The sequence below is a fragment of the Nelusetta ayraudi genome, unplaced genomic scaffold (assembly GCF_046127955.1).
Source record: "Nelusetta ayraudi isolate G7.1 ecotype Tasmania unplaced genomic scaffold, CSIRO-AGI_Nayr_v1 ptg000016l, whole genome shotgun sequence".
Lineage (NCBI taxonomy): Eukaryota > Metazoa > Chordata > Actinopteri > Tetraodontiformes > Monacanthidae > Nelusetta > Nelusetta ayraudi.
The window spans coordinates 7,627,994-7,641,552 of record NW_027466066.1 but is presented as its reverse complement, the minus strand read 5'-3'; the positions used below and the strand labels follow the sequence as shown (position 1 = coordinate 7,641,552).

The window sequence follows — 13,559 nt, the reverse complement described above, 5'->3', positions numbered from 1 at the left end:
GCTTTTATTTTGGAGGCCCGGCACTCGGAGGAAACGCAGGACTACGCGCCCCACAATGCCTCGCGCGAGACAGGAAGTACGCCATGTCGTCGCTGGAACCCTCAGCTGTCAGACTTTGGCCACCCTAAAAGTGCAGGTTTTGTTAGCAAACTCACTCGAGCCGCACGCGCTGCGCCTCCTCCATTTAAAGTTGTGCATTCGCTCGACCATCGATCGCTGAACGCGCTCAGCCGCCGATCGAAGCTCGCGGGCTGCACGGAGGCCGATTTTTGAGTTTGAGGTTTTTTTTTTCTCTCTCTCTCTCTCTCTCTCCCCCCCCCCCCCCACTCTTCTTCTTCTTCTTTCCTTTTGCAGAAGCCTGCTCCGATCGTGAGCGGCTGTAGGGCTCGATGCAGGGAGGGAGGGAGTAGGAAAAAGAAGAAGGCAAAAGTCTTTGTGCTTCCCTTCCCCCCCTCCTCATCAAAGCAAAGGGGAAATGTCTCTGTCCAAAGGAGGTAAGTGTTTGCGCACTCTTTTGCGGAGTGAAAAAAAAACAAAACAAAACCGCACACGCTCGCGTACGGCTGCACATTCGGGTCGAGTGGAGGGGTGAGCGGAGGGGTGGGGAGGGAGTGAAAAGACGACGTCGACGCTAGCTACTTTTGAGCAACGTAACCTTGCCAGGTGGAGGGAGAGCTGCATGTCTGAGAGGAGGAGGAGGGTGAAGGAGGGAAGGAGGAGGAGGGCTAGCCGCCAGCATGTCTTCCTTCTCTTTGCCTTCATGCAAAGTTTTCTACCGACTGTGTGCCGGTATTTTATCCCGGAGCTAAACCACTGATTTCTGCTTCTCCCCCCCCCCCCCTTTATTGACCGCGCATCGCCCCGCGTCAACTTCCCCGTGTTGCGTTTAGGTAACGCATGTTTCCAGGACACGGGGGGACTTTTTCGTCCGTCCCCCCCCCCCCCCCCTTTTTTTTTTTGCCCCCTTTGTCTTTTTGTCGCCAGGTTGTTATTATCAGCCAGGTCGTTCCCTTCTGCTCGTGGCGGTGCTATTTTGTCTCTCACGGCGGCTAAAAGAGAAAGCACAGCAGCGGGACTACAGGTGTTTGTGTTTCTTAGGCCTCCTCGACTCCTCCGGTTGTCCTCATCGGCTTTCAGCCCCTCTTTTGTGGCGCAGGAAAAACTTTGGGGGTGGGATGGTAAACAGAATCCCACCGCTTGCATTCCCAGTGTTAGGAATTCCCCGTGTGTGTGTGTGTGTGTGTGTGTGTGTGTGTGTGTGTGTGTGTGTGTGTGTGTGTGTGTGTGTGTGTGTGTGTGTGTGTGTGTGTTTTGTTGTTGCCCTTGCTCGGCTTTGCTTCCGCCTCTTACTGTAAGTCAATCACTTTGCGCTTTGTGAGAACTGTTGCCCCATTGTTATGTTAAAAGACACACGTACGCGCGCGCGCGCGCATCCTGAACCAAAGGGGGTGGGGGGGAATCGAGGCTCTTTTCTCTGCGTCACACACAACGCTCGAGCACGACGACGATGATGATGGTGGTGGTGAGGATGATGTCAATTTACATTTCAAGTTCACCGCTTGTGCTGTTACACAATCATAGTAGCGTTACTATGGTGGGGAGTGCACACACACACACACACACACTGCTGTTTGAGGGGAGGGCGGTGCAGATTGGCCCGGGCAATCACAGCCTTTTGGCCTACCATGGCATGTTTTGACTTGCAGCAGCCACACGGCAGCGCAGACTCCTCTCTTTGTTGACAGTTTGCGCTCCCTGCAAGCAGACACCCTGCTGCTCTGTGCACAGGGGGGGAAAAAAAGGGAAAACAGGGGGGGCCCTGAAGTGTCCTGTCTAAAAGTTGCTTCTTCTGTTTTGTTTTGTTTTTTTCACCTCCTCCCTTTGCACGCGCCTCTCAAGGTGAAGGCCCGAATGTGTGTTTGCTGCTCATGCCCTCCTCTCGCTGACTGCTCTCGATCGGGGTGGTGAGGAAGATTATCTGTGCATGACTCATCCTTTTCTCTATATGGACCTACTCTGAGGGCTGGAGCTTCCTGATGGTGACTCGCCACACAGCTATTGGCACTTTGATCCCATGCACAATCCAGAAATTCTTGTCTGCATGACGTTATTTCTGCACCGCGAGGTGGTTTCCACAGGACTTTTTTTTTTTTTTTTGATCCTGGTTTCCCGACGGCTGCTGGTTGCGCTCGGAACGTGCATCAAAGTCAGCTTTGCTTGAGTTACCGCAAAGCGTCTGCTGCACAAAGGCATTAATGTTTATCAAAGCAGTAGGTTTTCTTCATCTTCTTTTGCAGGGCTTGTTCCGAACACGTCTGCTTGACACAAGCCAGCTGCTTTGTTCTTGGTGTTCCTGCTCGCTGGCTGCAGAAGCTCACATGAGCATTTTTAATTGCCGCTGCTCTTGCTAATGGACTTTTGCAAGCAACGGCGGACGTTTTTATCAGCGTTCCCGCTCCTAATATGTGACGGATTTTCAGCTTTTACCGATAAGTGTAGTTTATATCAATGAACCAAAGGTTATAATGGCGCTGTGCAACGGAGGGGAAATGGAAGGCTGCAGAACACAGTTGCATCTTGCATGTTTATCAGACAAGCTCCCAGTGATTTATTTCTTCAGCAGTGGCTGCTTCTCCCTTTCCAGGGGATTCTGAGAACTTTGTCATTATTTCCGTCGCCGCCCTGTCACACACGCCAGCTGCGGCGCAAGTAGAGGTAGGCTGCTGCAGGCCCGTCTACCACGAGGGTCCCATGAAGCCGACTAGTGAGCTTGCCGGGCCCAGTGTGGTGACATCATATTTCCCAAAGGGGTCCGTGGCAGGCAGTTGTTGTGTTGTGAGGCGGACGTGTCCAGTCGCGCTGCCTTTGATTTGTATCCCTGCAGTCGCTGCCACCTGAGAGGGGCCGCCAGCATTGCAAGTCCATTAATGCTCGACTGTAAATGCATCCCGGAGCTAAATTAAAGCGCTGTGCACGGGGAGGAGGGGTGGGGTAAGCTGAGCTGCATGCTAAAACTCCAGCTTCTTCCTTCCTGCACAGTTGCATGCAACTGCGATTTCGCTGCATGAACAAAAGCCCCTTTAGTCTTCATCTTCCCCCGTCAGGTCATCGGACGGCTCCCGAGCGCTCATACTTGATCCCACGCGGAGGAAATGCAACGTCTATTTCTGTCGCGGCGTGTGTGTGTGAGTGAGTAAATCACACTTGAATCGCTGCCGGCCACATGAGACCGCCGTCGACTGTCCACTCAATGTCGGAGCTATTTTTAGAGACGCCGAGCGCAAGGACGGACCTGTCTGATGTTTCAACAGTCGGCTGGATAATCAGAAATCTTGTGGGGAACCCACTTCCTTCCCAGCTTGATCAAGATAGTGGTTGTAGTGGGGGGGGGGTTTACTCAATCTGACTTCCTCTATACGGCGTGGCGAATGGCAAACACAAGGCCAGAGTAGCTACGTTTCCATTACAGTTTTTCGCAAAATAAAAGCGACATTTCTAAAATTTTGACAAAGTGCAATTGCAGTTTACAGCCGTTTTTCATTGAATGGTGTGAAACGTGTGAGCCGTAATTCTCGTAAAATCTCCTCCTGGAGACCCCACTTTGAGGATGGGGGTACAAAACATTTAGCTTTTTCACTTGAAGTGAACTCGTCACGTCCGCTGACGTGTAAATCCAAAAAAAGTGTTTCCACGACACTTTGAGTTTCCCCACAGAGCCGCCGCTGCTCTGAAGGGAAGGCCACTTGTTTGCGCATTAAACCAGTTTTCTCCTCCGGGTGAGGGGGAGGAGGAGGAGGAAGAGGGGGGGTGTAATTGCCCAGCCTGGCGTGCAGCAGGACAAGAACAGGAAATAACCAGCCAGGTCTAAACTGTTTCTCATCATATCCCAGAGGGGCGAAAGCTTACACACACACACACACACACACACACACACACACACACACACACACACAAACACACACGCATGCACAGGGTTAAGAGATTTTTTTTTCTTCTTCTTCTTCTTCTTCTTCTTCTTCTTCTTCTTCTTCTGTTCCCCGGTGACGACCCTGCTGCAACAAGAGCGAACACGCTGGTTGCCGTGTGGGGAGAAGACGTTTTGTTTCCTTGCTGGCCGCGGTGGCTGTGTCATCCTGGCCAGGCGGCTTGTGGGAATTCTCGCAGGCGGCCTGCCGGGAAATGTGAAGTTCATGAATGGAGCACTGTCGCTGACTGAACACAGGAGGGGAGTCGCAGTGTTGGCGGGAAAACAAATATGACAACTTGCAAAAGATGGCTGTGATTGCAGCAATGGAGGCTCAAAAAAAAAAAAAAAATCTCGACAGGAAGGAAAAGCTTGATTCTCTTGAACACCCCCGTCCTCTGCACGCACACACACACACACACACACACACACACACACACACACACACACCGCCATTTGAGTCATCATACCATTGTCGATTAGTCATTTTGTCCGCCAGCCTCTGTTGCAGGGATTCTGCTCTGAGTACACCTAATCTGCAGCTAGATAACAGCTCATCGGCTTCAGCCCGTGTCAGAGGCAGCCTGAGATTGATCCTTACCCAGACAGCACGCCTTTCAAAACACAAGAGGAGCCCAGGTTCCCTATCAACAGGCCAAACAAGGGCAGGTGGAAACAAGCAAAGTCCATTTTTGCCGAGGCGCCGAGGCCTCGGCTTGTTTACATGATCGCAGGCAGCGGCCGTCCTGCAGCGGCAGGAACCCCCTGGAATTGACCGTCGTGTTGTTGTGTTTGTGTTGCGTTTCATAGAGGTGCGGTTATAACTGGACCCCGAAGTCCAGTTGGGTTGTTCGCTTTGAGCTTGACCCGAGTTGGTTTTTATTAGATTCAGACTCGGAAGTGTGATAACGTGAAGGTGTGGTTGTGACTTGGTGTCCGGAATGTGTTATCTTGAAGTTTCTGGGTGAAGACGTGAATCCATTTTTCATGTTAAACACAAATCTGTCACAATTGCATTTGCATGCTTGCATAGGATGATTTGAACACATGGTAAACCTGTATGTTTTAAGATAAAATGGTCTCACATAGGGATGCTAACAGTTAATTGATTATCGATTAATTGTCAATCAATTACTTGTCAATCGAGGGAGGCTGTTTTACTTATTTCTTTCTTTTCGTGTCTCTCAGGGAAGAAGAAGAACCCTGGGCTGAGGCTGGCCAAAGAAGTCTTTGCACAGCCCACTCCTGCAGCAACGTAAGATTTAAATTGCATCACATGTTCAATGATAAAATGCGGGAAACTCTGCACTTTCCTTAACTGTAAAGCAATGCGTTTTCCAATATTTCGTTTTTAATATTCACCTAAATTGATTTCAGAGTTTGCCCCCAAGTCAATCCTGGTCAGGCTGTTGCAAATACATATATATGTGTATATATATATATATATATATATATATATTTTTTTTTTTTTTTTTTTTTTTTCATGTAAGGCAATGTTTTGGAATAATAACTTTGTAGGAAATGCACCGCCTCTGCAGTCCATTTACAGCTGGGCTCAATTTGTGCCACCACTAATTTCAAGCGTCAGAGGTTGCATGGCTTTACAGAGGCCGGGTGCACACTCGGATCATTTAAGTTAATAATTGTTTCTCTTTTTTTTTCTCTCCCTCACACCCGGCAGGCCCCCTCGAGACCTCGACTCAAAAGCTTGTGTTAAAATTGGAGACCAGGTAAAGCTGTCAGATCCACACCCTCTTTTTTTTGTGTGTGTGTATTTTCTACGTGTTGAGCGTAATGAATATGTGCAGTAACGTCCTCCTTTCTCCCGCTCGCCCAGAACTTTGTGGTGTTGGCAGATGACCTGGAGCAGATTGAGGAGCTGGGGAGGGGAGCGTATGGAGTGGTGGACAAGATGAGACACGTGCCCAGCGGGGTCATCATGGCTGTGAAGGTGAGCTGGTGAAGGATTTGCTGCTTCATTTGGCCTCACATGGGGACGGAGCCACAGTTTGAACTGCGTCAAAAGACATTACCGCAGTGTTCATTTTGTTGACGAAAGATTTTCTTTATAGCTATTGTCAACAACCTTTTTCTTCTGACTAAAACGAGACGATAACTAAATAAAGATTTGAAAAATATTCCATCTCCTCCTCTTGGCTGTTTTCAAGTGAACTGGTCAGGTGACCCTGTACGCCACGTCCGCTGACGTGTAAATGCGAAAAACATTTTTCCATGACACTTTTGCAATGTACCTCTATATTGATACATCTGAAAAAGAGGTTTTTCGAAATTTTCTTCCAAGTTTTGCGCAATTCCAGGCGTAGTGGAAACGCCGGCTACTGACGGCTGCTGTGGCGTTTGTTCCTTCTGCAGAGGATTCGTGCCACAGTCAACACTCTGGAGCAGAAGAGGCTCCTGATGGACCTGGATATTTGCATGCGGACGGTAGACTGCTTCTACACTGTGACCTTCTATGGCGCCCTCTTCAGAGAGGTCAGTCAATGTTTTATTTTGGGTTTTTTTTTATTAAAAATAATCCTTAATAGCATCTCACAGCCCAGTGTCCAAAACTCTGTACTTCCATTATACTGATGGATCTGCCTGTAAATAGTCTGTAGTTGTTGCTGTGTGTTTGTGTGTGTGTGCCAATCTCCCTTCTTGCTGGATAAATTTTGCGTCGTGTTTCCAGGGGGACGTTTGGATCTGCATGGAACTGATGGACACGTCTCTGGATAAATTCTACAAGAAGGTCATCGAGAAAGGCAAAACCATCCAGGAGAACATCTTGGGGAAGATTACAGTAGCAGTACGTTCTGTCGTTGCCCTTGCATGGAGACTACATCACTTTGTTCTCTGGGATTCTGAGTTCTAGCTCTAATATCTATCAGTGAATGAATTCTCAAAGTTAACCTGATCCTAAACCGATTTTGTTTTTGTTTTGTTTTTTCAATCTTAACCACCCACATCTCCCATCATGCCTTGCTCAACTCAACAGTTTGCTATTGTTGTAGTTGTTTTTTTTTTTTAATTGTACGTGTTATTTTTGCGCAACTTTGTAATACAGCAGCAGCTGTGATTTTAAAGAAGTGCTGCCTTTCTGCACTTCAGCCGTGGTTTCTGAAATGAATGTCCACAGTGCACGCACACAACCGGCCGCTGCACACTTTCATTAGGTTCGAGGCCGTTGGCCACGTCATCAGCGTTTGTGCGGTGCAGGCTCTAGTGAGCTGCATGCACCGTGGAGTCGTATTTCCTCAATTTTCACATTGACACAGGCCGCACTGGAGAAAATGTATTGAACTGTAACTTCAACTAACCAGGTGTCAGCCGGCCACCAATTCCAAGTATGTTTATTTGGGTCTCTTGCGTTTATTGTTGTGAAACTAGGCCTCTTCCTCAACCAGAGTGTGTTTGCTCCACAGATTGTCAAGGCATTAGAGCACCTACACAGTAAGCTGTCGGTGATACACAGAGGTAATCGCACGTTAACTTTGATGCAAAATGCTGCTGCTGCTGCTGCTGCTGCTGCTGCTGCTGTTGTTTTGATTTTAACTCTACTTGCAACATCTCTCATTGCTGCCCCACTGTTGTGTGTACGTGCAGACGTGAAGCCCTCCAATGTTCTGATCAACACTCTGGGCCAAGTGAAAATGTGCGACTTCGGCATCAGCGGCCACCTGGTGGACTCGGTGGCCAAGACATTGGATGCAGGCTGCAAGCCCTACATGGCGGTAGGTTGGGGGCTCACGCAGACATGAAACAGTAATAACCAGTCCTGGCTTTTGGACATTCCAGGTATTTAGAAGAGCAGGAAAAACGTGGTTGAGTGTTGAGAGCTCTTGTGGTTGCTCTGGTGCGAGTGCACAATGTTCAGGTTGTTTTAGTTCCTCTCTGCACTCCAGCAGCCAGTTAGACTTGATAAGCCCATCTCTACCTGCACTTTCCTCGATGCTGCAGTCAGCTGCAGCATTAAAGGTCATAAAATCATTAAAAGCGTTAAAATGTTCACCGTGTCCAGGCAGAGATAAATCTTTATTTATCGCTGGTCATTTCTGGCCCAAATTGGTGAGAGAGGAAATGACTTGGCCGGGCTCAGCACTTAAGTCACAGTCCACTCAATCATACTGATTTTTTTCTTTTTTCTTTTGTTACCTGACAGATTTGTTACTCTTATTTTCATCCCAACTTCATCTTTAATCCCACAATCAGAGCTCGAACGCAGCACAGACTGTTTTGACTAAAGCAAAGTGTCTGTGTTGGGTCTTTCCTGCTCCGGTGAAACGCAGTCGATCTGCCTGCTAGAAATGTGTCGCATTTGAAACAGGAAGCCAATTTTATGAATACCTTGTTCTGCAGCAAGAGGAACCAAGTCACAGACTAGAGCCCGGCGGAGGTTGTGTAATGCCTCCCCTGTGCCAGTAGAGGGTGTAAGAAGTTTAGAGTTGGAGCCTGTGAAAGCCAACCTCTGTGAAGCAGCGTGTCCTGCTTGTTGATGACCCTCTGGATGCAAAGTCAGTGATTCTTTCCCTCTTTGTGATCTTTCAGCCCGAACGCATCAACCCAGACCTTAACCAGAAGGGCTACAGTGTCAAGTCGGACATATGGAGCCTCGGCATCACCATGGTGAGTCAGCACGGCGGCCAGAGTGAAGCTCTCTGTCTTCTTCAAAGCACTGATGCCCATTTAATTTCTCCGCTGTGCAGCTAATGAGTCCTCTGAGTTCACCTACACTACCAGTGAAGTACTTCTGATTTCATGCTTTTTCTTTCATTTTCATGACTAATTTGCATTGCAGATTGTCACTCAAGGCACCAAAACTATGAATGAACACATATGTAACTCAAACAAGTTTTATATTTTAGATGATCTTGAATGGCCACCCTTCATATAAAATATGTATAACAGAACATATTTAGGTATTTAACTTTTTTTTTCTTTTGCCACATTAATCCACATATGTTGGTCATATATTTGATGTCTTCAGTATGTATCTACAGTGTAGGAAGTAGTAAAGATAAAGAAGTAGCAGGTGTGTCCAAACCTTTGACTGGTAGTGTAGGTGATGCAGCTTCAGTTGTGAAGTTTTCTAATCATCTCCAGTCTGAAGATATCTGGTATGTGGGCCATTCTCCGCACAGAGCTCATGATTTGGTGCCTCTGGAACCAACGCAATGTATTGTAAACCCCCTCCCTGTCCTTTGGACGCACAGACGAGGTTTGCAGCGTTTCCGACCCTCTGGTCTTTCCTTTCCGCAGATCGAGCTGGCCATTTTGAAGTTCCCCTACGACTCGTGGGGCACTCCGTTCCAGCAGCTCAAACAGGTGGTGGACGAGGAGTCCCCGCAGCTGCCGGCGGACCGATTCTCCCCCGAGTTTGTAGACTTCATCTCCCAGTGGTGAGCGAGCCCGTCGCGAAATAAAACAAGGTGCAGACACCTGCTAGATACGGACGTATCAGTGGGTCTGCCCTTTGTGACATCACATATATATATTACACAAACGAGTGTTTTCGCGCACACTTCCTGGAAAATTTTATTAATGACAATATAACACTGGACAACATGTAGCTGCTTTTCCATTACCGTGTTTCCAAAAATAAAAACTATATTTCAAAAATCTTGTACCGAGATTTACAAGAATTACGTTTGCTTTTGTTTGTTTACGTTTGTTTGCTGTCAAGAATGGTTGTTATGTTTTTCTCTTTGATCACTTGCAAAAAAATCTCCTCCTTCGTCCAAACATAATGCGCCATTTTCACTTGAAGTGAACTGGTCACGTGAACCCGAGCGTCATGTCCGCTGACGCATAAATGCAAAAAAGTGTTTCCATGACACTTTTGCAATATACCTCCATATGGATACGTCTGAAAAACCACCTCATGAGAGCGTCAGAAGCATATTTGAGAGGCTTTTCGAAGTGTAGGTGTTTTTATGACCAGTTTTTTTATTGCGATATTTGGGTTTGCGATATTCTTGGGGTAATGGAAACGCAGCTTGTGATGTTGGACCTTTAGTGCTTCCAGTTCTCCTAGCTGGAACAGCAGGGGTCAGTGTTCTATCTGTGTTCTCCAGGAGAAGCAATGACTTTGCTGCCTGTGTGGAGCTGCAGCCTTACGTTAACGTCTGCAGGTCGTTTATTGTTTTTCTCACTTTTTCTTTTCGTTGTGTTCCTACAGCTTAAGAAAGAAACCAAATGAAAGACCAGCTTACACAGAGTTAATGGTGAGTAGTTTGCTTTGCTTTTTGCTTTACCTTTCACTTTGCTTGATTTGTTGTAAGCCACGAAAAATAAAAAAAAAATAAAAAAACATTTCCTCATTTCTCCGCTGCAGCAACATCCCTTTTTCACCCTGCACGACGCCAAAGAGACGGACGTGGCCAGTTTTGTCAAGGTCGTCCTGGATGACTGATGAGCTCCCATCAAGCTCCGCCCTCCAACCACCAGGGTAGGCGGGGGACCTCTCGGAAAAAAAAAAGGAAAAAAAAAAACCCGCACCAATGGCCTACCTTTTAAAAAAAAATTTTAGAAAAAAAAGAAAGAAAGAAAAAAAAAAATCCAAGCTCTCACTGGAATGACAGACTGGTGCACCCACACACTGCGGGGGAGTGAGCTAAAGGACTGACAGCAGCCCAGCAGCACTGGAGAGTGGTTTAGAATACAAACCCTCACTGGAAGGGTTTAAATCACTCCCCCGAGCTTCCTGTGTGTGCAAATATCCACATGACGAATAAGAACTGAACCAACGTCATGGTTTTTCTGTGTTTTGGGTTATTTGTTAAATATGTTTCTTTATTATTATTTTTTTCTTTCTTTTTCCTCTCACTTCAATCTCTCTGTCCAGAACTGACAGAGCCAGCCAATAATTCTTTGTGACACATGTTGTATGAATTTTTTGGGACTTCCTTTGCGTAAAAGTTAAGGTGGATTTCTTTTTTTTTTTTTTTTCGTGTGAGTGTGATGAAAGTTATATTATGCATACGCATTTTCATGTTGTTGTTTCTCGTTTTGTTTTGTTTTTGGCATCACGTACGAATGTACGTGTGCTAGTCTTAGCGGATGGGTTTTTTACCTTCTATTGGAAGTCGGCGTCGCCATTGTGGTTCCCCTGAATGATAATTCCGGGGTCTCAGAATGGAGCTCTCAACTTCACCTTCCTCTGTGTGCCATTTCGCCAATCGTCCCCGCAAATTGCCGGGTCTGTTTTTCTCCTCCTCCTCCTCCTCCTCCTCTCGATTCCACCCGTGAGTTGATTTCATTTCTGCATTGCTCTGTTTGAAATTTTCCTTTTCTTTTTGGAGCTACTCGTAGCTTCTTTTTTTCTCCACTTCCAGAGTCTTTATTATGCATTACACAGACAGTATGTTTGGGAAATAATTTATGTGTTAAAATGTAAATACAATCTCCTTTTTTTTTTTTTTTTTTTTTAAATGTAACATGGCATTGTCCCAACCTGGCAGCGCTGTTGAGTGGTGGGTATTTATTTTGATGCAGTGTGACCCACAAACACCCAGCCACTCACACTCACACTCACACTCACACTGGGCCAGCCGACAGTCTGAGGCTTATTTTGGGCTGATGTGCTGTCAGGCTCCGTCGCTCAGGTTTCTACGGCCTCCGAGACACAGAGGCGATCCTCCCTCCCTCCCTCCCGCTCGCCTGCCCCTGCCCTGGTTTGTTTTTCTCCCCAGATTCGTAACCCTCGTCATTTGCCAGACCAAGAGAGCCCCATTCCCGTTTTTTTTTTTTTTTTTTCCAGTGCGTGGCGGTGCTGGTCCGGCAGCCGCGTGTCTTCTGTTGGCCCTCACTATGCATAGCGGTTTCCCTCCGGCTCAAAGGCCCGAGCCACGCTGGGCTGTCTCCCATCTCACCAAGAGAGACTATCACAACGTCGACGCATACTGCCACACTTGGCCCTCCTCTTCCTCCACCATCTCCTCCCTCCGGCGCCCATCGTCTCCGTGGTTTACACTGTAGTGCAACCTTTATCGAGAGTTAGCGAGTTTGGAGTATTTATAATTGTGAATAAATAAGGGAAAAGCTAGCGATGCCGCAAAGAAGCTGCTGTTTATTGTTTTCAATTTTTAGTTTAGGGCCTTTTTTTTTCTTTTTTTTTTTTAAAGTCTGCCTTCTTTGGATGGTCATTCCCTTGGTGTGTAAAAGTGAATTTTTACACTGTTCACAATGAGAATGGAACACTTGCTCTACCTCTTACTCCTTCACTCTGTTTGCCACCTTTTGCAATGGGTGGGAATGACAAACTTGAACTATGGAAAGGCAAAAAAATTAAAGGTTTTATTGTTCAGTAAGTCCATCTGTACCCTGGTGTTCATGGTGATGATTATGATAATGACAGTAATGTTAATAATAACGGTATAGTGTTGTTTTATGTAGCGCCTCTCATGCAATGGTGCTGCCCAGAGTCTTCAAACAAGATAAGAGTTGAAATATTGAGAAGTATATTAATTAAAATCAAATTGAGCACCACAACAAAAACAGAAAAGAACTCTTTGATCACAATAAAGTACAGCAAGTGCACAATTTGTGTGCTTGTGTTTGGGTTTTTTTTTTTTTTAAAAAAAAGAAAGGCAGTCATGAATACGGCTTTGCACCTTTATACTTGTCTGCAGTCAAGAGTTTATGGTAATATAGTGCAACATGGACACGCCTGCTGCATGAGCACTAAAAAGAAAAAAAAATTCCATTTCAAGTCGTGCAGTTTCTTCACCTACTTGGTTCTTTTACGTCCGTGTCACCGGCAGCCCCACCTACAGGCTCTAGAGGAGATGTAAGGGGGCGTGCCTGAGGCCGACTTATCCAGCTGATGTCAGGATGTGATTGAAGAAGGAAATGATTTCTCCTCAGCAGCCCCCTGTGATGTCACAAAGGGCATTGATACCTCACTGACACACCTTCCAGGTTAGTGATATTCCAGGTGATGGACACCACTTTGGTTTTGCCTCCTCAACGTGGAGGAGGTCCAACAAAAAGGAAACCACATGCTGAACATGCTGTTCGTCACTGTTTGTCTGTGTCATGTATTTGGGATCATAAATCGCACGGGGCCACTTCACTGGACCTGCAAATGGATATTATATGGGACCAGTTAGCGACAAGCGCTTTTAGGTTTGCATTTTAGCGGCTATTAGGGATGTTATCAATTAATCGATTAAATTGAAATAATTGAAAAAAATTGTTGAATGTCGTGGTGCATACCTGTATGCCTAGAACAAGTTGCTTTTAAACAACTTTTTTTGAAATGTGACCCATTAGAAGTCAACTTAAAGTCAAAGGATAAATGTTTAGCGTGTTCTTTCTGTTCTCTAATGTAAGAATTGGTCACATTGATCCCTCAACATTATTTAAGGGTTAAACAATGTGTTCCTTACACATTTTTCATTGTGAAGTTTAGGTTCTCATGAAAAATCGCCGCTTATCAATTAATCGTTAACCGATCGATAAGGTCAACCAACTACCGATTAATGAATGAATCGATGATTTGCATTCCTAGCTGCTATATATTCAAAGTCAACTTGTAGACTTTGCTTAGCGGCCCTCTGGTTGATTTCAGGGCCGACAACCTTACGCAAGTGTGCAC

General features: G+C 46.3%; 1 protein-coding gene across 1 annotated transcript; it reads left to right on the top strand.

Annotated features, from left to right (window-relative positions):
* The first annotated feature begins 358 nt into the window (after positions 1–358).
* LOC142887026 (dual specificity mitogen-activated protein kinase kinase 6-like) lies at positions 359–12,270 on the top strand. Its single transcript, XM_076024345.1, has 12 exons — positions 359–494; positions 5,153–5,219; positions 5,646–5,694; positions 5,802–5,915; positions 6,338–6,457; positions 6,654–6,770; positions 7,387–7,438; positions 7,568–7,695; positions 8,510–8,587; positions 9,221–9,360; positions 10,140–10,185; positions 10,296–12,270. The coding sequence occupies exons 1-12, from the start codon at positions 476–478 to the stop codon at positions 10,371–10,373; spliced, it is 1,008 nt and encodes a 335-aa protein (XP_075880460.1). The 5' UTR covers positions 359–475; the 3' UTR covers positions 10,374–12,270.
* Positions 12,271–13,559: the final 1,289 nt, after the last annotated feature.